General features: G+C 43.5%; 2 protein-coding genes across 2 annotated transcripts in view; both read right to left on the reverse strand.

Moving 5' to 3' along the window:
- Positions 1-705: 705 nt before the first annotated feature.
- LOC102243830 (chromosome unknown open reading frame, human C4orf51) lies at positions 706-19,679 on the reverse strand. Its single transcript, XM_014538513.1, has 6 exons — positions 19,447-19,679; positions 16,200-16,276; positions 6,443-6,501; positions 5,475-5,532; positions 4,685-4,758; positions 706-987 (listed from the first exon to the last, which is right to left on the reverse strand). Exons 1-6 carry the CDS (start codon positions 19,677-19,679, stop codon positions 889-891), a joined length of 600 nt encoding a protein of 199 aa, XP_014393999.1. The 3' UTR covers positions 706-888.
- The window catches only part of MMAA (methylmalonic aciduria (cobalamin deficiency) cblA type), a 33,427-nt gene continuing 29,356 nt past the window's right edge, over positions 19,549-23,619 (reverse strand). The window contains exon 9 of the transcript XR_001361850.1: positions 19,549-19,632. The gene's annotated coding sequence lies outside the window, so the exon portion shown is untranslated. The remainder of the gene's footprint in view (positions 19,633-23,619) is intronic.

Genomic DNA, 23,619 nt, shown 5'->3' on the forward strand with positions numbered 1-23,619 from the left:
TCTCCTCTCAGGGCAGCAGCTACTGGGGCCGTGCTGCCCCGACAGCAGCGGGGTCTCCCGCGCGCGCAGGGTCTCCGAGCCAGGGTCCCCGTCCCCCCCACACACACACACACACTCCCTCTAGCGCGCTGCGTACGGGTGGGGGCGGATGGGATCTTGGGGGGCTTGCAGGGGGAGAAGGGCCGTAGAGGGAGGAAGAGAATCGTGGAGGGTGGAGGAGGAGGAGGAGGAGGACCTATTGGGAAGCGGAGAGGCGAAACGAGGGGAGGAGGGTGGAGAAGAAGACCCAGGCGAGGGGCGGAGCCGTGGACGGGGCGGGCCGTGGGCTGGGCTTTGGGGAAGCAGGGCCCCTGCAGAGAGAGGGGGCGTTGCGTGAAAGGCCCCCCACTCTCCCGGACCCGAAGCTCCCGCTCCCGCCTGGACTCGGGTCGCCCCCGCCTACCCTGCCCGACGGCCAGAGCCAATTTGCTTCTGGCGGCGCCTGGCTCGGAGGACAATGTGGCCGCGAACGGCTGCGGGGCGTGGGGCCACCGCTCTGAATACAAACGCGCCTTTCTCACGCCCCTGTGCCCGCCGGGCGCCCAGATGGAAGGATGGGCTCTCTGACGCCGGAGCCTAGAGTGTAGGGGCCCGACACCGTTTCTGTAATTCTTGCAGAGACGTGGGGTGCCAACATTTATATTAAAGGAAACTTTAATAATAATGGTAACGATAACATTTGTCCCCTCTTCCAATAAAGAGAAGGGAAAAGATGAGGGACGAAGGCGTTTGAAGGCCAGGGAAGGGTCCAAGAAAGGCAGCCTGCCAAGGCGCAAGTTGTCCAAGGCCCTCTCCTACCTCCAAGTCTGTAATGAGGCAAACTCCGGGCTTTGTCTTCCGACTCAGACATTACCATAACGGTCCACCCAGGCTGTAAACGTAGTATTGATCAGCATCCGAGTCCTCGGACGATTCAGGCTTGTTCGCGGAATTACAAGGTTGCCGTGGCTGTTGAAAAATGGCCCGGTTGTCAGCACGCGCCCAACCGCAAAGGTTACTATTTGCACAAAATTGGGAATGAAATTGCCAGGCATCATTCAGGAGCGGGAGCTGGGGTTGTTCCTGCTCTTTCTTCCAGCTCCTTTAACCTTCCTAATTCATCCGTCCTGTCTCTGTGAGGACGGCCAGTTCAATAAGAGGAAAAGAGGAGAGAAAACGAGGCAAGAAGTCCTGGAACAGTAACCCAACCGCCCACTGCTCCTCTACGGCTCCTTAACATCCTTCAGCGGCAAGATTCTTCCCCGTGTTCCCTACCATTCCTTTGGTCTGGACACTGCCGGGTGGGATGAGTTTCTCTGCTTTCACTGTTACATCATGAACTTTTGGAAGATTGGGCCCAGAAATGTAAATATTTAGAAGTTGCCTATCAAAGGCATTAGACACCAAGCAAATACTTTTTAAAATGAGAATGTTGTTAATGATGGTTGAAAAGTTCATTCAATCCCTATTTGTGGCTGATGCAAGAATATGTACATTTTATATCTCAAAGTTGTTTTCCTCCCCCAAAACACAGCATCTATTTAAAAATCAAGATTTTTCCCTTATCTAGTAAGTAAGAAGTCCTGATTTATTTTTTGGCCAGAACTGTGGGCCGTCACTGGTCGGTGGGGCTCAGTTGGTTAGATGTCATCCCATGCACCGAGGGGTTGCTGGTTGGATTCCCCGTTGGGGCACATGTCCTGGGTTTTGGGCTCAATCCCTGATCCCTAGGGCAGGGTGTGCAGGAGGCGGCTGATCAGTGTTACTCTCCCTCTCCCTTCCTCTCTCTCTCAAAAAACAAACAAACAAACAAAAAAACCCTATAGGCCCAATGTTTCCTGAAGAAATCCCTCATATGAATTGTGGTGTGTGTGTGTGTGTGTGTGTGTGTGTGTGTGTGTACTTTTAGTTTGCTGTTGCACCGTAAAAACAAGAGCAGGATGTAATGTCGATAATTTGTCAGTAATTGTTGATTTAAAAGAAGCTACTGTGATATAGAAAATTCTCTTTAGGGGAGGGGGTCGGGGAAGCAACTCAAAGAGAAAGGCAACTGTTGCCCAGAACAGCTGCGGGCGCTGGCAGTGGAACTGCTTGGCCCCGGTACAACTCCATGCAGCAAGAGGGATTTATTTATTTAACAATAGTTAATGATTCTCCCAAGTAGCTCCCAGGAGGCCAGCGAGCAGTAACTATACTTTCAGGAAATCTTCTACCCTTCCTCGAGGCATGTACCAACCCTACAGCAAAGGGAGGTCCCTGGCTGCCATACACTATAATGGTCAGTGGACTTCCCAGTGTTAAATGCCCCCAAATACCTCCCTCCACAGCCGGCCTCCTTGCTGCCTTCTCATGCTTGAAATGCTCCAGAGGAAAGTTACCAGGCCCAACAGCAGAAAAATCAAGAAAAATGCATTCTATCTGGAAGACCACCATTAAATAGGCCTGGGAACCGAGGTGGGCCCTCCAACACCTGTCCCATTAGCTAAATTCGTCAGATTAGCAAGTTGGTGCCCATAGCTAGCACTTTCCAGAGTGATATCTCTGTAGAACTGGTGGTTCTTGAATAACACTTCATATTTCAATGGTCAGGTTTTCTTGTTTCTAATTCACATGACTAACGTACCAAACGCAGAGCATTGTGACTACATGATGGAACAAAAGTAGGTTTACAGGTATGAGTATGCAAAACACAGTTTATTCTCATAGTATTATTTATTAATTATTGCATTATTTTCCCTACGAACAACTATCAATCTACTTTTGCCCCATCCTGTATAATTACTTAGAATAAGGCTGAGTTGTTGTTGTTTTAAGTTAATTTAGAGAAACCTTAATAGCCAAAAGCAATAGGATAGCAAAAGCAGTTGTAACGTTTATATTAAATGAGGTGAAGTCAGTAGGGTACTTGCAGAAAACAGTTTTTATTCTTTCAACTCATTCTCTAAGAGGTTCTGCCAGAACTCTAAGACATAAGAAGAGTCCCATTTTTAACATACTGTTAAAAATTACTGGATAAAAATCCTAGAAGAAGCCATAGGCAGCAAAATAGCAGACATTTGTCGTAGCAATATCTTTACTGATACAGCTCCTAGGGCAATGGAAACTAAGGAGAAAATAAACAAATGGGATTACATCAAAATAAAAAGCTTTTGCACAGCGAAAGAAATCATCAACAAAACAACAAGAAAGCTCACTGCATTAGAGAACGTTACCAATGTTATCTCCGATAAGGGTTTAATCTCCAAAATTTATAGGGAACTCATACAACTTAACAAAAGGAAGATAAACAACCCAATCAAAAAAACGGGCAAAGGACCTAAATAGACCCTTTTCAAAAGAAGACATACAGAAGGCCGAGAGACATGTGAAAACATGCTCAAAGTCACTAATCACCCAAGAGATGCAAATCAAAACGACAATGAGGTACCATCTCACACCTGTCAGAATGGCTATCATCAACAAATCAACAAACGACAAGTGCTGGAGAGGATGCAGAGAAAAAGGAACCCTCTTGCACTGCTGGTGGGAATGCAGACTGGTGTAGCCACTGTGGAAAACAGTATGTAGTTTCCTCGAAAAATTAAAAATGGAACTTCCATTTGACCCAGTGATCCCACTTCTAGGAATATATCCCAAGAAACTAGAAACACCAACCAGAAAGGATATATGCACCCCTATGTTCATAGCAGCACAATTTACAATAGCTAAGATTTGGAAACAGCCTAAGTGCCCATCAGCAGATGAGTGGATTAAAAAACTGTGGTATATCTACACAATGGAATACTACACTGCTGTAAAAAAGAAGGAATTCTTACCATTTGCCACAGCATGGATGGAACTGGAGAGCATTATGTTAAGTGAAATAAGCCAGTCAGAGAAATATAAATATCACATGATCTCACTCATTTGTGAAATATAATGAACAACATAAACCAATGAACAAAAATAGAACCAAAGTTATAGAAGCATCAAACAGACTGTCCAACCTCTGAGGGAAGGTGGGGGGTGAGGGGATGAGAGATCAACCAAAGGACTTGTATGCATGCATATGAGCATAACCAATGAACACAGATCGGGGGTGAGGGCATATGCTGGGGGGTGGGGGCGGCCGGGGAGAGGTCAATGGGGGAAAAGGAGACTTAAGTAATACTTTACATGGTAAAGAATTTAAATTAAAAAAAATTAATGGGCTTTGAGAAAGTCTGATCAGGCAAGACAGAGCAGCCCCTGCTCTAGAGGGCCATGTCAGGGGGCATGGGGACAGTAGATGCTGGGTGCCAGAACAGCCACATGAAGAGTGTGCGCCCAGGACACGAGGCACCCATGTGGGTCCCCCAGGGGAGGACAGTCTGAGAACTTAATGCCTTGTTCGCAAGGACCCAGCCAATTACAGGTGGAAATTTGAACAGTACAAGAGAAACTCCAATCCCCTTTGCAGCTTGCTTCCCACTGGAAAGCTGGAGACAAGAAATGTTCACAGTGCTTTAAGGCAGACCGCTTCTCAGAACAGTCTACATGCCTTTGTCACTTGAATGTAAACTAGGGAATACCTTCACTCCAACGCTAAGCACACACACGCTAACACCCGCACTGCCACACCAACAGGCACACCCACTGGCACTACCCTGGGGACCCACTGTTGGGTGAGAGTTAATAAGATTCTTACACATCTCAGGAAGACTGTCCTTCGTTGATTGGCCTTCACCAGGTTCTCGGATGCTGGCTTTTTCATTCTCACATCTAGCGTGGAGACACAGACAGCCAGGGGGTAAGTGCTGGCAGTAAACAGAAGCTCCAAGAGTCTGAATAAATGAAGTTTACTGATTTTCCCAAACCTTTTTTAATTAATAGTTCCAAATCCTTCCCTATACTCTACCACACCCCCACCTCTGCCACCACCACCACCTTCTCACGTTTGCTCTTTTCAGAGCTGCGCTGGCACGTCTCTGGGATTTCTCCCTCCTTCATTTCTGCATCCTACCGTCCTTATTGTCAGGAGAGGGACAATGAAGTCACATGTGGTGACAGGGAAGGAGGCAGAAATGCAAAAGACCTTAACCAGCCTCAGACTCAGAATGGGATGAAAAATATCAGATGAAGATCATAATTAAAATAAAGGCAGCCTGGCCAGCATGGCTCAGTGGTTGAGTATCGACCTATGAACCAGGAGGTCATGGTTTGATTCCTGGTCAGGATACATGCCCAGGTTGCAGGCTTGATCCCCAATGTGGGATGTGCAGGAGGCAGCCGATCAATGATTCTCTCTCATCATTGATGTTTCTATCTCTCTTTCCCTCTTCTTTCCTCTCTGAAATCAATAAAAAATATTTTTTAAAAAATAAAGAATAAAAAAAAGAATTGGCGAATCTTGGCGAAATGTATATGAAAGTACATTTAAAAATAATAAAATAAAGGCAGGGCATGAATACAAAGTGATGGTTTAGGGTAGGACTTGCATGGTTTTTCATAATTTGGAGTCACTGAAGAAAGATCACGAAACAGAATCTGGTGCGCCTGTGAAGAAGAGAGATAAAAATAAATTAGCAATCACTTTCCCAACCACAGAAATGTAACAAAAGTCCTTTTCCAGCATTGTCCTCCCCGTTCAAAAGGCCCTTTGGTACTGTTGCCAAAAGCCATTATAAGAACAGACACTAACAGTAAAAGGGAAAGACAAAATTGGGGAAATTATTTATAAAATAGGATCGGCAGAAGAGTTCTATCCCAATATGCAAATAGTTTATACAAATCAATAAGAAAAGCTAAATATCCTAATAGGAAAATGGGCAGATAAAATGAATACCATCAATGCTTACTATTCATGGATTTCATATTTGTGAGTTTGCCTACTCATTAAAATTTATTTGTAACCCCAAGTTAATACTCCCAGCACTTTTGAGGTCTTTCAAGGACATGCACAGAGAGGCAAACAATTTGAGTCACTTGACATGCACCTTCTCAGTCAAGGTCAGACAGCAGGACACCTTTTCCCCTCTTGTTGCAGCTCTCATGCTGTAAACAAGTGTTCTTGTTGGGATCTATTTAGTGCCCCATTTTCTAAATTTTTTATGCTTTTTGTTCTTGATTTATTTGTTTAAACTGCCCCCCCACTCAGTGCTGTCTAGTGTTCTCAGCACAAGAAGGCTGTGATGTGCCTTACAGAGAAAATCCGTGTTATATAATCTTCACTTGGGCATGAATTATAGTGCTGTTGGCTGTGAGTTCAATGAATCAACAATATATATTCAACAAGGTGTCTTTGAACAGAAACACACATAAAACAAATTTACGTATTGTTCAGTTAATGAAAATGTTGTGAGCAGAGGCTCATGGGAACCTGACCCTGCGTTTCCCCTAGGAGCAATGGTGTGCCATCATTTAAGCTCTCTACAAGTAAACGATCATTGAGGAATGTTGGACTTACCACTCTGTGCTTGACATCAAGTGGTTTTTTAAAGGAACTGGTGATATGAGGGAATCGTCCTGCATGCAAACAAAGAGGAGAAACCAGGCTTAAACCCAGTGTTAGAACATAAAATTTCCTACACTCCCAAGTGGGCTACACCAACAAACAGTGCTCACATCACTTATTTCCTTTTAGAATCTGACCAACAGAAAAGTAAGAGTCAGGGAAGACGAAACTGTGACTAAGAGTTAATTCATAGTAAACATTCTGGAGCTTTTGGGGGGAGGGGTGTAACACATTTTTTGAATAATAGTACACATTTGAATAATAGTAACACATTTTTTGAATAATAGTACACATTTCTTAATTTTTAAATTTATTTATTTTATTTGTGAGAGAGAGAGAGAGAGAGAGATTGATTGATTGATTGATTGATTTGTTGTTCCAGTCATTCATGCATTCATTGGTTGATTCTTGTATGTGCCCTGACCTGGATCGAACCCACAACGTTGGTGTTGATGCTCCAACCAACTGAGCTACTCAGCCAGGGCGGTATGGTACACATTTTAATTTTATTTTAAAATGAAAGCGGTACTGATAACAGCTAAGGAGACATTGAAATTGTGAGATTATAATTAAAAAATATCATCAGAATAATTCCGTTCTACATGCCCTTTGGCTTTCTCTATGAGGTTTTCCTGAAGGGACCCTATGATTAGGTCTCCGTCTTAAGTGGTCTGTGCCTCTGGACTGAGAACCAGTGTTTGTTTTCCCTCCCCTCTTAGGTGGAACCGGATAGTGGGCTGGAGGTGGGTATTCCCCTTCCCCGGTCAGTTATGCTGTGATGGTACCCTGGCAGATTAAGTTCTGGTTGCCTAGTTTCTCCTGAGGGCAGACCTCATTAAGAACAGTGTCTGAAATGTTTCAAAATGGCTCCTTTCCCCTCCCTCTGCTGGAAACACAAAGGTGATTTTTCTCTGATGTTTACTCTAGGATCCCGGTCAAGTTCCTGGAAGTTAATCTTACAATACTATAGGGACTCCCCCCTGCCTGGGTCCCCCTGGAGTTTTTAACTCCCAGGCTTGTTCATGTTGAGCCTCCAGCAGTTTGTCAATTACAGTTCCGATATTCCCGCCCTGGCTGGTAGCGGGTGAGTCTCCTGTGGCTCCTGTCTGTCTCTCCAATTTTGGGCACAGTGGTTGCCCTGGGTCCACCGCTCTCTTAATGATCTGAGAAGAGTTGCTGATTTTTCAGTCTGTTCAGCTTTGTACCTGTTATCAGGATGGAGTGATGGTTTCCAAGCTCCTTACATGCAGGACCATAGATTGGGGTAAAGATTTCTCTGTCTGGAACATTCTTCTATGATACGCAGCTTAAACTCAGAATCAGAGGGAACCAAGACCATGCTGAAATTCTAGGGCTATAAAATTTTCTCAAGGTCTAAAGCAGCTCTGTATATATTTTATCCCTGGCAGATTAAGTTCCTAGTTGATATAAATAACTTATATACCATAAAACCCACCCATTTTAAGTGTATGTGTCAATGATTTTGAGTAAATATGTCAAGTTATGCAACTGTCACCATAATACCATAAATTAGTAGAACATATTCATTATCCCAATAAGATCCCTCAGGCCCCCTTATGGCCAATCTCCTTTACTCTCTCCAGTCCCAGGGAAACCACTCACCCACTTTCTTTCTGTATAGATTTGCCTTTATTGGACACTTCATATCAATGGAATCATATATCATGTGGTCTTTCATGTCTGGCTTCTTTTACTCATCATATATTTGAGGCCCATCCACATCGCAGCTTTTTAGTATTTTATTCCTTTTTATTGATGAGTGGTATTCCATTGTCTGAATAGACCGTATTTTGTTATCCACTTACCAGTTGATGGACATAAGGGTTATTTCCAATGTGGACTATTATGGTTCATGATGTAGTGAACATTCATGTGGGAAGTTTTTGTGTAGACATATGTTTTCATTTTTCTTGGATAAAAGAAAGTAAATACCTACGAGTGGAAATGTTGGATCCTATGGTAAATTTGTTTCACTTTTAAAGAAAATGTCAACGTGTTTCCCAAAATGACTGTACTATTTTACATCCCCACAGCCAATGAATGAAGGTTCCAGTTTCTCCACAGCCTCACCAACACTTGTTACTGTCTTTGTGATAAGAATCATTCTTATGGATGTGAAGAGGTATCGCATTGCGATTTTAATTTGCATTTCCCTAATGATGAATCATGTTGAGTTCTCTCAAAATCTTAATTTGATTAAAACAAATAAAAACTGATCAAAAAGGGGGGGGGTGTTTGTTGGCATAACATGATGGGGCCTGGTCATTAGGGTTGAGTCAAGGAAATGGAATAGCACTTGTCAAACACTCATTGTGATTTGTGCTATTTTACAGTGATGCTTTTTAAAACAAGATATCTTAAACTAAAGTCAAATAAAGAGCCCAACAATTATTTAGCTAAATTCAAGAAAGACCCACCTATAGTGAAAGCAGGTGGACAAGAAGTTTATATTGTACAATTAACTGATTATTCCATTGGTCATGAATCCTTCGCCTTTCAAAGCTCTGTTAACCTTTATAAATCCTATCATCCTGCCAGAGGCTTTAACTAGTTCTTTGTCACCTTCTGTTCAAAAATTATATAAGATAATCATTAGTTAGTAAATGAAATGACACTATAATATTAGAGTTTTACAGAGAGTAATATTGAGGCATTTGGTAGATTATGGAGGAGAGAGGGGCATTAGATTTTTTTGCTAAACCTTTGCATGTGGGATTTACACACTTATGTCCATCGGTCATTTTTCTAACTGAGCTAGAAATGTCTCTCATGTTCGTAGTCTGCTTATGAAGAGGAAGGAACACCAGCAAGCTCACATACGTTGAAGTATGGTTAGCTAATGAGTTTTTTCCTTGTGAGTGCACAGTTGATAAAATAGAGCCCACAGTGCAACTTGACCTTGGCAGTTCCAGCTAACCTTTTCCAAAAGGACATCTAATGTTATCCTAGTTTGCTGATGTGTATCCACCTCCCTACTTCCACTTTCTTGTCTTAAAACTGTAACCGAACTGGGCGATTTTGTGGATAAAAACAACAGTGTTAGTAACTGCCAACATAGTCCACCTTTATGTAGTAGGCCCTTCAATGTGCCCACCCTGATGCGATGCTACAGGTATTCGGTTTCTTAAAGTAAGTTAGAAAAGCAAGTGTGGTTTGGTGACCATGGGCTCTTCCAGAATCGGAGAAGCTCAAGTCTGGGAGTATTCTTCTAGATTTTCTAACCGGTTAGTCCACCTCCGGGGTGTCTGTCACAGCACAGCTCGCAGCTGTATTTGAGATCCCGTGTCCGTTTCACAGATTGGGGATAATACGATCTCCTGCCTACCCATATCTGGGTTCCTCGAAATTTTGAGTTTCATGAAATGGAGCCTCATGAACACAGAACATAATGCTGGAAAGCAAAGACAAACTATTCTTATCTCTCTGAGTATGTGGTCTTACATTGTACATACAGAAAAGAGGAGACTTTAGATCAAAGATTAACAACACTTAACCTAGAGTCCATGGTCACCCGGAGGGCCCCGGGTGTCCTTATATAGATATTTTTCCAAAGGTAAGGGCCCAGAGCTTTCATCCGATTTTTTAAACTGCCTTAAAACCAGGAGGTGCTAACCACTGGGATAGATGATACAGAAAATCTTCTCCAATAGATTTTAAAGAATAGGCATTTAATGACCTGTATATTAGGTTTTTAAAAAGTTTTCTGTCAATATGGAGTGGCGTTTCTTAAGTGTGATAACAGTATTATTGTTCTGTAAGAGAACATTTTTACTCTTAGGAGGCACATGCTGAAGTATTGAAGGACATACCGTTTTGATGTCTGTAAGTTACTCCCAATAGTTCAGCAAAGAAGTCTATACAAGCATCAATAGAGAGAGACTGACATAAAACTACATATAAACAAATGTGGCAAAATGCTCACAACTGGTAAATCTAGGTGAGAGTAGGTGAATACTGTTTGTACTACTCCTTCAACTTCTCTATGGGTTAAAAAAATTTTAAGTTGTGAGTAAAAGAGTAAGACATTCATTCATCGGCCTTAATTTCACAATTGCAGGTAAAGAAGGAGTGCTATTGTATTTTATAGATGGCTAAAGCAAGGCAGGAAAAGATTAGGAAAACTGGCCAGCAACATCCCAACTACATGTGAGCCACCACCAAGGACAGACCTAAAACAATGCTTTGCCTTCTCCTCCTCTTCTCCTCACCTAACCCCAGCCCGCCCGGTAGGCAGACACGGGGCTCGTTCACACAAGCCCGCCAAAGTCACTGCACTGCCCGCTGCAGCGCTCCCTTTAAGTTCCCAGGCAAGGGGGCACATGGAACACTTTCTACAATAAGGATTCTTTTTTTAAAAAGATGCTCACCTTTGATTATAAAAGACATGGCAAAACTACATTTTTTTAAAAAAAAAAAAGAAGAAAAAAAAGTTCACATGCAAAGCACACACAGCCACCTCCTAGTGGGAGTGATGCTTGAACAGTAAAGCGCACACGGTGACAGATGGCATCTGGTGACCTTCTTAACAACAGGCTCGGCTGCCAGTGTCCCCTTGTGTCCAATCTCTGCAGGGAATTTGGAAACTGTTGCCTTAGACTTGAATATTTTCTGGGAAACACATTTAACCATTTATTAGGTGGTTTCCTAATTCAAAATAGAGATTGCAAAGCAAAGTTCCCGACCCCTGAGAGGGAGGTTGGTATTCCTGGGTTGGTGTGTGTGTGTTTGTGTGGCAGCAGGGGGTGGTGCGGCGCGGGGGTGCGTCGCTTCAGGAATTCTCCAGAGCCTGCTGGCAGTCACCCAGCATATCTGTCATTTTAACGGGGTGAGGACCTCAGTCCCAGGCAAACTGCTTACCAGGCTTTCTAGATTTCCTGGTGGCCAATGGGAGCTTTATTTTTTTCTGTAGTTTAAAAGAAATGTGTGCACTTCCCACAGCGAGGCATGCAAATTAGCCCGAAAACAAACTAAAGCCAGCATCCGAAGGTCCCTCTGCTGTGACAGCCCCCACACCAGCAGTGAATGTGGGAACCCCAGGGTGAGTGGGGCTTGTTCTAAGTCACCTCGTTCCCTCGCTGCATGCCCTGGCCGGCCACCATGCTTGTCAAGCTCCACAGTGAGGGTAAGAGGGAGGGGTGGGAGGGGGAGGGATGAGGGCACGTTCCAGTGAGGGCACCCTGCCCATCGGGCCCTCCTCGTCCACAGCCATCCCACAGGGGCAGCTTTCCTCTGTGAGCAGTGGAAGGCAAACCAGTGTGGCCCTGGGAACAGACAGCGAAGACACACATGCCAAAGCCTGAAGAGTCCTCTTCTGCCCCCACCAGAGTGGACTGGGAAGGGCTGGACGGAGCGAGGTGGTAGTCAGTCCCCACCAGGCAACGGGTGTGGGAGGTGGTGAAGAAAGGGCAAGAACGTCCCTGTCCCCGGGCATATGGTGGGAGTGGGAAGTGTGGAGCCTCAGGGGAGAAACAACTCAGTGGACAGAGACAGGACTGTGTGGAGTCACACACACACACATACACACACACACACACACACACACACACACACACACACACGGATGAGAGCTAGGTTTCTGTTTGAGGGGGAGCGTCCATTCCGGGGTCTGCCCTGGTCTCTGCGGGGGAGGTGAGTCTTCCCTGGTGGCCCACATTTAGGCTTCAGTTTCAAGTTATTAAAAAGAAGCCACGGTAACTGGAAGAGAGTGAGCGAAAGGGAGGAAAGGCACAACATGACCCTGGAAAGATAGGCAGGGTCACAGTCATGAAAGACCTGAAAGGCCTTGGTGAGGAATAAGGGTGATGGCAAGTGCAACGGGAAACAGAAGTCACATCGACTTGTTTAGGCTTTAAGTTTCCCCCGTGTGAAGGCATAATTTGTGGGGTAGTCTGGCGAGCTCTTTTGCTTTTAGAAGTCTTTCGAGGTTTGGAGAAGGCTTCACAGAGAAATAAAAAGTGGGGATAGAGGTAGGGAAGGAAAGGGGTGTAAAAAATGGACACAAACGCTCTTGAAGTAACATGACAAACCATATCGATGTTGCCTCCTGGAATATTATTTGGTTCTCGCCCATATTCTCCTGTGCACTGTCATCCTTGTAAAAGGGTATATGCCAAAAAACAACAACAAACAAAACAAAAACCAAAAAAACAGTGCCAGGGCGCCGCTTCAGACCCTTGGAATGTGCTACCTGTAGTCAGGGACTCTCCCAAGGAGATCTTACACATATTGTCACACCTGGGCTTTGATGCGGTCGTACGATTTCAAACCTCTTCCCTGGCATATATTACATCTCCTGGGCCAGCAAGAATAAAAGAGGCCCGTGTACCCTTTTGCAAGGGTAACTTGGGCTCGTCTTAGAGGCGTGGGACACAGGGATAGCGCTAAGAACAAGAGAAGAGACAGGGGCGGCCAGTGAGTGCTGCGCCCGCTCCGCCAGCCTGCATCGAGCCATGCTCCTCATAAATGGCTTCTGCTGGAGAGAAGCTTTGGGAGTGAACAAAACTCGCTAGAATCTGTTTTTGCAGAGTGTAAATGCAAAGTTGAATGGTTTATCAATTTCTGTTGTACTGCAGTTTTACGACACTTGGCTTTTATAGTTATTAGCTATTGCTTCGTTCTTTAAATATAAGAGGTGAGTATATGCTGGGGCTATAGGAGGGGAAAGCCACAGCCAAATAAAAAAATTGGAAAGAAATTGATGGAATGCAAAAGGAAAGCCACCTTCAGGTAGGCAGAACAAATACTACTGATTGTCTGGAAGGCAGTTGTGAGAAGGAATTTGAGAACTTTTTATGATAGTTCTATGATAACCTCGAGAATCAAACATAAGCCCTGCCCATCTGATTTGCATATCCATATGAACAGATACATTTCTACAAAGAGACCATCAACAGACCACTTTCCACCAGTGGTTAGCATATTTATAAAGTTGGCCTGTGTTGATAATTTGACCCGTGGCTTCATGCTTTAACTCCTTTCATTAGATTAAAGTTGATCATCCAAACATTAAACAATGAAAATTGAAAAGAAGGACAAGGAGCCCAGCCAGTGTGGCTCGGTGGTTGAGCATTGACCAATGAACCAGGAAGTCATGGTTCGATTCCTGGTCAGGGCACATGCCTGGGTTGTGGGCTTGGCCCTCAGTAGTGGGCGTGCAGGAGGCAACCAATAATGATTCTCTCTCATCATTGATGTTTCTATCTCTCTCTCCCTTTCCCTTCCTCTCTGAAATCAATAAAAATGTTTTTTAAAAAAGAAAGAAAGAAAGAAAAAAAAGAAGCACAAGGAGAAGTTATCTTGTGGCCAAATGACATAATTCTGCCTTGATACACTGTCACCTCTTAATGAAACGAGTACAGTAAGTCCTCACTTAACTCTGTGGATAGCGGTTCTGAACCTTTAAGTGAAACGATGTGTAACAAAACCAATTTTGCTGGAGGCTGATTCATATAAGCAAGAGGAAGTTCCTACAGCATCTCATCAACGTTATCAGGAAACGACATTGACCGACACATTATTTGAGGACCTGCTGTAGCTATCATTTAAATTAAAATGACCACTTGAAGAGAGTGACAAAAGCGATCTGGGAGAAATCTATTAAGAAGTCATCATTATGAATATATACACTTACGTCATTTCCTCCTACCAACACTTCACCATAAAAACGGGAGAGGATAGGAAAACAAAGTCATACCTGTCATATAGTGGTAAATTATTGCTGTGGCTGCTCGTGTTTCTACCCTTGAAATACTCCCCCCTCCCCTGATCTGACTGTGGGACTGCTGGCTCTCAGATCCCCCAGGGCACAGGTGATCAGCGGGTTAATCAGAATTCTGAAGGGCACAAATAGAATATAAATGTAATAGGATTGTACTTGGTGCTACTCAGATCAGATGCGCTGTCACCTTAGCTTACAATGAATGATGGGACCAGGCTGTCTAATTTCCTGGACCCCAGCTCAGTCTTGTCTCTCAACGATGTAGTGTGTTTCAATTTTATGTTCATTACTGCAGAGGGGAGAAAGTAAGTCTTTCCTGATTTTAACAACTGCACAAATGGTTAGCTGTCCTGTCCTTTTGCCTCAACAAACCACAGAGGAATGCATAAAACCCATCTCAAACATGCTAGTCCCATAAAGTCCAATTTCATTAGGAAAGCCAGCAGAACAATGATCATCCCAGGCAGCCGTTATAAACCTTTATCTCCATTACTGGAGAAAACCCCATAGGGCTGCAGGGTAGCTCTTTTCACCTCTCACACCCCTCCCAACACACACATACCTCTTCAAGCTTTAAATACGACAGCAAAAAGGTATTCCCAGAAAATTTCCTAAAGTGCTACACAATCCTCATTTGAAATGACATTAGTCTTCTTAAACCTTCAAAGATTTAACCCTGAGATGGAAGTTATATGAGAAAAGCCTATCGTTTCTTCCTCAGAATCAGAGTGTGCAGCAGGATGGCCAGCTATTTCTTTGCAGTGTGTGTGGCTGGTACCAGGAGGTGCTGCCCCGGGAGGAATCCATTTCTGAACTCCTCAGCATCTAGGTGGAGCCCGGTGACTACTTCTCCCATTGGAATGTGAGTGTGAGAGATGCATGCCATCTCCACCTGCCAGCTAGAGTCAAAGGACTCTGGGGTCCCAGGGGATGGTGGAACCCCAAGATGAATGAGGTCTGTACCCTTAAATCACCATGTGGGAGATCTGCCTGCAAAACCCCCATATTTGCCTTTAAATAAAGAAAAGAATATGTTTTCTTGTTTTAGTCCCTGGAATTTGGAGGTTTATCTATTATAGCAGCCAGCGTTACCCCAATTTAACTAAAACAGGGTGGAGGTGGTTATAGGTGAGCAAATACCATTTACTAGCTGGTGGTTTATAGCTTTGGTTTCTCTTTTTAGTTCTTTGATGCACCCAGGAAAGCTCAGATTACATTACCTAGAGCTCCGTGCTCTGGCCCAGTTACATTTGGGGGCTAATTGGAGGAGGAAAAGGTTTCCCTAAAGTGACTGTCATTTTTAAGAGTGACAGACCCGGAGTAGAATATGTTCGTTTTCCTCCTGAAGACACCTTGTCTGTCGTCAGCCAATGGGAACCATATGGACTCAAATCAAGAACCTAGAAATTACAATGAGGGCAGCCCTGCCGAAGGGTCTGCTCAGGCTGATGGCTGCACCTACCTTTACCACCCGCAGTGTCTTGGGGACCAGCCCTGCAGAGTGTGGGGCCGTGGGCAGAGGCCCTCGGCAATGACATCCTGAAGAAAGCAAACAGAAGAAACAAGTTATAAGTTTATGGACTTAGAAGTCACAGCCTATGGACCTCAGAGGAATCTCCGCTCATCTTTTCATTTAATTCCTGAAACTTGCTTCCTCTCTTCCCCTTTCCACACTCCCAACCATAATCCTGCATGCCCCTTAAGTCAACCCAAGTTTGACTTTTGTTACACAGGTTCACTGGTGCCTCATAATCAGACTTTCTAAGCGAAGTGGCTTGAAAATCATCATTTTCAATAAAATGGATCATTCTCATAGTGACAGACCCGGAGTAGAATATGTTCGTTTTCCTCCTGAAGACACCTTGTCTGTCGTCAGCCAATGGGAACCATATGGACTCAAATCAAGAACCTAGAAATTACAATGAGGGCAGCCCTGCCGAAGGGTCTGCTCAGGCTGATGGCTGCACCTACCTTTACCACCCGCAGTGTCTTGGGGACCAGCCCTGCAGAGTGTGGGGCCGTGGGCAGAGGCCCTCGGCAATGACATCCTGAAGAAAGCAAACAGAAGAAACAAGTTATAAGTTTATGGACTTAGAAGTCACAGCCTATGGACCTCAGAGGAATCTCCGCTCATCTTTTCATTTAATTCCTGAAACTTGCTTCCTCTCTTCCCCTTTCCACACTCCCAACCATAATCCTGCATGCCCCTTAAGTCAACCCAAGTTTGACTTTTGTTACACAGGTTCACTGGTGCCTCATAATCAGACTTTCTAAGCGAAGTGGCTTGAAAATCATCATTTTCAATAAAATGGATCATTCTCATGATCAAACATGTATAGGAACCATTACTCTCAAGAACAATCAAGGGGATGAGAGTGGCCAAGTTTCTATGCCAAAAACCCTGCTGTTCTTAACAAAGCTTTGCAGATTTCCTGGAAAACACTCCTCAGATTGCTGCACACCTTTAGTTAATTTTGAAAGAGATGATTTTGACAATATTTTTTTCCAGAGTTTTTCTGCTTTTATGGAGGATTGCATTCTGGAAGTCCTGTCCTTCCCAAGGTATTATAAAATGGACATAACATAAAATTTTACCATATTAGCCACCTTTAAATGTGCAATGCAGTGGCATTAAGCACATTCACAGTGTTGTGCAACCATTACTACTACCATCTCCAGAACTTTTTCATCATCCTCAACAGAAACTCTGTGCCCCTTGAATAATAATTTCCTGTTCCCTCCTCCCCACCAGCCCCTGGTGACCTGTATTCTACTTTCTGTCTATAGGCATTTGCCTCCTCCAGGTCCCTCCTACAAATAGAATCATGCGGTATTTGTCTTCTGTGCCTGGTCCTTTCAGTTAGCATCATGTTTCCAAGGTTCTATACACATGCATGTGTAGGGTTTTGTGCAGACAGAAATTTACAAACCAGTGAAGTAAATACCTAGGAGCGTGACTGCCAGATCTTATAGTGCGACTATGCTTAGTTTTGTGAGAAATTGCCACCCATCTTCTTTTTTTAACCAATTTCCCCATTCCTTTCCTTCAGAGCACAGACGGCTTGTTTACAGGTGGCTGCTCCCTCACCAGACTGTAAGCTCCATGAAGAGAAGGCCCACGGATGTTTCCATCACAGCCACAGCCACAGCCCCAGCCCCAGCCCCAGCATCTAGCCTAAAAGGCCCTACACAAAGTAGAATCTTAAAGAATATTTGATTAATGAATGAATAAATGAATAATTTAATAAATAAACAGAGCATCAAGGCCTAAAAATTGATCCTTGTGCCATACTTTTGTCTTAGGAATTCCAAAATGCAACTTTTCCCTTATTTTAACCTCGGCAGACAACTGGAATTGATACCAATATTCCATAGTAGTGTAAGTTTTGTACCACACTCACTTCCACGCTCCCAAAAAGCAGGAGCTTTTTTTTCCTGCGTGGTTATGAATTTTACATATTTGCTGTTAAAATTGGTTCAGAACCAAATGACCACCTTTCCTCCATCTTGCACAATATGGGTATCCAATGTATGTGATGGAAAAAAAATTATGTTTTATATACTTTAACATGTTCCTGACCTGACATTTTAAATGATCAGTCACTTCATATTTTATTCAGTAATCCCCCTTGGACCATCTGATTTTATAACAGAGTAAAAATGTCTCTTCACGGCCTTCCCAAATTTTAATCAAACAGCTTTTGCTCCTAACTCAAGACATTTGTCTTTGGGGCTAAAATTAACCAAGAGAAAGATTTTTTTTTAAAGCAAATTTAAACTATAACCAGCACTTTCCAAATGAGCTGAATCTGCCCTCCATCTTCATTCATAACCCTTGCCGTGGCTTAGCCTGTAACAGAATAAGCAGCCATTCTGCAAAGGATATATTTACATTTCTGAGGTTCCAAAAAAACAGGTGAACCTCGCGAGCTTGTGTTCTTTGTGGTTAGCAATGTCACACGGCACCTTGGTTGGAATGATTCACATAATGATCTCAATAAGAAAGAAGTTCCAAGACCTGTACATTTTCACCAGCTACTTCTGCATTTTTTCTATTTATTAACTCTTGCCTACTCTGATAGCAGCTTTCAAACTATTTATCTACTTGGATACCAGCTTTCAAACTATTTGTTTTCAGAGTGGACCCCAGCAGTACTGGAAAGATTCCCTGATCTGGCCAAGAGATGCCTTGAAATTCACAGAATTAGCCAAGGCGCTTCCCAAATTAATTGAAGTATCAACATACTTGAGAGCTATTAGAGATGCAGAGACTGTGGAATAAACCAGACAAGGCCCCTAATCGGAAAGCCTTTCTGAGACATCTGAGCTTTAAGCATCGTTTTGATCATTTGAAGAGCCCTGGAAGGCAATATAACTAATATTTATTAGGGTCTTAGTTGAGTGAGTCCTCACATCTCAAGTCAGAGCCAATAACCCAATTGATTTTCCAAATAGATTTCCAGAATTTGGACAAGGTAGTTGACAAGTAACACACAGAGGGACATCTTTCATCATGAGTCCTCGTGTTTTCCCACATCTCCATGTATGTTTCCTGCAGCTCTCTGATTACACTGGGGACTAAACACTCCTTTCCCTCTGTGCACCCTCCCTCCGGCAGGGTGGTTTCCCCACTTTCCAGACAGCTCAGCCGAAACCTGCTTCACTGAGATCTTTCTCACAACTGCCCCTCACTGATAGCATCTCCCTCCCTGTGCTGCTTACTTATCTCTGTGGTTTCAGTTACCATATTACACTGAAAAAAATTTCTTTTTTTGGTGGGCCTCAACATAGGGCTTGACTTATAGCAAACATTTGGAAACTGTGTTTTGAGCCCTCAACACTGCAATTATTGATAGACATTAGGAAGTGGAGAGCAAAGGAGGATTAGCCAACTTTCTTCCTGCTCTGGGGGAATTTTTCAGCTAAAAGTGGTAAAACTAAGCACCTCTTTGCTGAGCAGGGAACACCAAATATCTAGTTTAATAAAATACTTATATTTTTATGTTTTCAAGAGTACATAGTTCTAATTTTACAAGCACTAAGCTAAAGACAATCATAATTTCAGCTGATAACTGACATTTAGGCTCTTCTTCCCACTGACATTTACAGCAGGAAAATACGCAGTAGTTTCTCCCAGGTTTACAAAACCCTCTTTCTCTAATAGCATTCTTGCCTATTATAGTGACATACTCAGGTGCAAATTACAAAGAAATCTTACTGGCGACTCTCAGGCCTCTGCTTTCCTGCTTCCAAACAAAACTGGCTGCTTGTGGATTTATCCAGTTCTTTCCTCCGGAAACTGCCCGCGTAGGTTGTCAGAGAAGAATCTGACCATCTCGTTTCATTCTGCCAAGATGCTCCAGCCTTGCGTCTGATCAGATCAAACTCCTGAGAAGTAAGAGGGCTAAAGGGCAGAAGGATTTGTGGAGTCAAGTAGAGAAAGTGCGACATGGCTATGGATGGCCTGCTCTGGGTGACTTTTCAAGCCCTCTGCATAATGAGGAGTTAATTTCCTTTAAGTGGCAAGAACTAATTGACTGGGCTCGTCAAAAGTTGCCAAGCAACAGATTCCACAGACACGCCTGCCCTCATGCCCCCCAATTTTAACTAGCAAATTTGTAAGTTATTTAACTTTCTGGCCTTTGTTCTTCTAAGCAATATATTGCTACAAAGTATGGCAAGAAAGCAGGTGGCAACCGCTTTTATAAATAGAACAGTAAATCTTAAAGATGGCGGTTTAAGAGGTGGGAACAAGAGATCATAGGACAGTGCCAAGCATTCATTTCTTCTAACGGGTCTGGAAGCGAAACTGAACTGCTTGTGATGTAACAATAGCAGGTGACTCAAACTGTTTATGTCACAGAGCGATGGTGCTTAGGCTGGCTGCACACAAGGTCAGCCCAGGAGCTGTTAAGATAAGCGGCAGCTCAGGCCTCACCTCTTCCCACCCCTGAAGATTCTGATCTAATTGGTCTGGACCCAGGCGTTGGTATTTTTTAACAGCTCACTCCCGGAGGCTTCTAAAGAGCAGCCAGGGTTAAGAATTCAGGTCACTGAAATGTCACTGTGAACCTTTTTTAGGTTGAGAGGTCATGGCATTCAATCTTTTATTCACATGAATGATTTCCTGCATCCGTCACGAATAATTACTCTAAATTTGGTTAATATGTTTGCCTATCTTTCTCCACATTCACAAACAATCCATTGGCAAATAGTTCCTCCCTTCTTTAACCATCTCTTGGAGCAGTTCTCAACCCTTGCACTTATTCACGTAACCTGTGGAATTCTTATAAGTACAGATGTCGTGCCTCACCGCTATCAGCCACTCTGAGCGGATCCATCACCAGCACTGAGAATAAAGAATCTCCACAGGGGATTGGATCAGCACCTGTGGGGCACGTTATACATGCAGAGGACTAAGCCCTACTTTCACAAACCACAGGTCTGAGGAAAAGCCCAGAAACCAGCGTATTTATATTGTTACACGTTCTGATGCAACTGATCTCTGAATACTAGGAATACTGCTCTAGGAGCTGAATCTAAACAGCCTTTCACAGCGAGGCTGATACACCATAGGGCATGTTTCTTTGAGAATAGCATTATTTGCAAATATTTGCTAGTATTTAAAATTAGGGCCCTACCGGTTTGGTTCAGTGGATAGAGCATCAGCCTGCGGACTAAAGAGTCCTGGGTTTGATTCTGGTCAAGGGCACATGCCGGGGTTGTGGGCTGAATCCCCAGTGTGGGGCGTGCAGGAGGCAGCTGATCAATGATTCTCTCTCTCATCATTGATGTTTCTATCTCTCTCTCCCTCTCCCTTCCTCTCTGAAATCAATAAAATATAATTAAAAAATAAAATAAAATGGATGCACTTTATTGTGTAAAAATTTTTTTAAAATAGGAATTTATTTCCTTAACTTTGAGGTTTGGACCATGGCACCTTTGCCCTAGTACAGTGGTCAGCAAACTCATTAGTCAACAGAGCCAAATATCAACAGTACTTCTTCAAAATAGACTCGCCCAGGCTGAAAACCGACTTCTGCGCATGGGCCACGAGGTTTCAATCACACTGTACGCGCGCCTGCACGTGGTATTTTGTGGAAGAGCCACACTCAAGGGGCCAAAGAGCCGCATGTGGCTTGCGAGCCGCAGTTTGCCGACCATGGCCCTAGTAGGTAGGTGTTGGCACACCCAGCTGCCTTTGCTCATGGAGTTGAAGGCAGGGATTTCTTTAGAGATCTCTTGGAGAAATCTAGATGTGACGAGATGAAGTGAAGAGTGAAAGAGGGGGAAATTGACTGACCTCTCTCTTTGGCCCACCCAGTGTCAGGTAGCAACTGCTTATGTGCTTAAACCTTTAGCCATTGGGGCAAAACAGTGGTTTTAAAGAAATCTCTGCTAGTGATATATATTGTTTTGATACAGGAAAATAGAACACATGTGTAAGATTATTTGTAGAAAATATTTTAAAACTTTCTTCTTATATTGTGAGGTAGTCTGTAAGAATATGTAGTATAAGCTCTTTACAAAACAAATAATTGTACTTTACCATAACTTACCACATTTCTGGTCCTATATATTACTTTTATTTCTTCTCCCCAAATCAATTACAATATAATTTAAACAATTATAACCTCAAGGATCAAGAGTAGTAAAATGTAACAATTTAAGTGACAATGTCTAATATTGGGTGTAGATAGAATTATAGCTTAGCTCATCAGTCTATTAGATATTGAACAAGTCTGTTATAATAACTTAGACTTCAAATTAGAGAATAAATAGAACAGACTAATTAAATTTATTTTCATAGGTATTTACTTTAGAATGTCCTAGAATTGTAAAGGCCTTTGTAAGTATATCATAGGTATTTACTCTAGAACATCCAAGAATTCTGAAGGCCTTTGCACTCATTCTTGGTTCTCATTTGATCAAATGCTCACTTCCTTGTCTTGGACACTGGTATTCAGTGCTGATTCATATGGTCTGACTTCCAGGTTGAGAGCTTGCACTAAAAACGTCCTTTTGTAACTGAATATGGCAAGTTATTTTGCTCAGTCCCTGGTATGTTAAATGTGAAAAACTCTAATCAAGAGCACCTTCACAATGAACTCTGGATTGTGAGTACATTTAGTGAAAATAGAAGCTTCCAGAGTGAGTGACCTCATACCCAATAAAACCAGCAGGTGGCGTACATATCACCTGATTGGGAGGAGGGGGCAGGCCTTGACCAGGCTTCTGTCTAAACACAAGGCAATTATTCTAATAAGGTGTTAATAGATACTAATTAAAAGAGTGTCAGGGTTAAGTTTCAGACAGCTGGGATACACATGTTTCTTTGCTGTAGGACTTACAGCCTTTACTATTTCAATGTTCACTGTCAGTCTTTTGAAGGGGCCTAGCTAGTGGCCTCTTACTGGACCACATACCCCTTTTGTGGGCTGGGGAGCATCTTGGGGTATTGCTGTACTATAGAACAGTCCACGAACTGAAAAGGCTAGAGGTCTCTACCGCTAGGACAAGGGCTGGTGTGTCATCTGTGGAATTTACTAGATCTTGACCAGATCTCCAGCCCCAACCACTGATAGCCTGGCAAGAGGTTGGATCAAGCAGTATTCTTTTTTTTTTTTAACTGAGACGTAACATCAAACAGTAAAGTACACAAGTACACTGATTACATGTGTGTACATCCATGTAACTACTACCCAGATGTATCATTCTGTTCCCTTTCCAATCAAAACAGCATGTACACACACACACACACACACACACACACACACACACACACAACCACTATTTCAATTTCTATCACCACAGACTAGACAGTTCAGGCTGTAAGCTGTGGAGGCAGAAACTTCCCCATGCTATTCCAAGGTAAAACCTAGCAAGAAAACAAAGGCCAGGAAAAGCAAAATTCCCTTGAGAAGAAAGATCCCACATAAAGCTGACGCTTCCACCTCAGCAAGAATCTGTCTTTCTTAAGGTGCAAAATTCTGATATTTGGGTAAGTGTGGCCAACAGCTGAATGAGCATACAGAATGTGTCACAGTCCATAACTGTTCGTGTCTGTCAATTATAGTAATACTAGAGGCCCGGTGAACAAAAATTTGTGCCCTCTTGCAGTCTGTAACCTCTTAGGGGATGACCACCTGCTGGCTTAGGCCCGCTCCCCCGGGGGATTGGGCCTAAGCTGGCAGTCAGACATCCATCTGGCAGCCCGGAAGCCCTCGGGGGATGTCCACTTGCCAGCGGGGAGCAGGCCTAAGCTGCAGTCGGACATCCTTAGTGCTGCTGAGGAGGCAGGAGAGGCTCCCACTACCACCGCTGTACTGGCAGCCGTCAGCCTGACTTGTGGCTGAGCAGAGCTCCCCCTGTGGGAGCGCACTGACCACCA

Source organism: Myotis brandtii, unplaced genomic scaffold, assembly GCF_000412655.1.
Source record: "Myotis brandtii unplaced genomic scaffold, ASM41265v1 scaffold192, whole genome shotgun sequence".
NCBI lineage: Eukaryota > Metazoa > Chordata > Mammalia > Chiroptera > Vespertilionidae > Myotis > Myotis brandtii.

What these genes read in the sequence shown, in the direction of transcription:
- LOC102243830 (XM_014538513.1), bottom strand. Translation starts at nt 19,679, where the DNA reads ATGTCGCACTTTCTCTACTTGACTCCACAAATCCTTCTGCCCTTTAGC. An exon ending in AGACACTGCGGGTGGTAAAG is followed by an intron (nt 6,502 to 16,199) that starts GTAGGTGCAGCC and finishes GTTTGCATGCAG; the next exon opens with GACGATTCCCTCATATCACC. An exon ending in TCCAAATTATGAAAAACCAT is followed by an intron (nt 4,759 to 5,474) that starts GCAAGTCCTACC and finishes TCTCCACGCTAG; the next exon opens with ATGTGAGAATGAAAAAGCCA.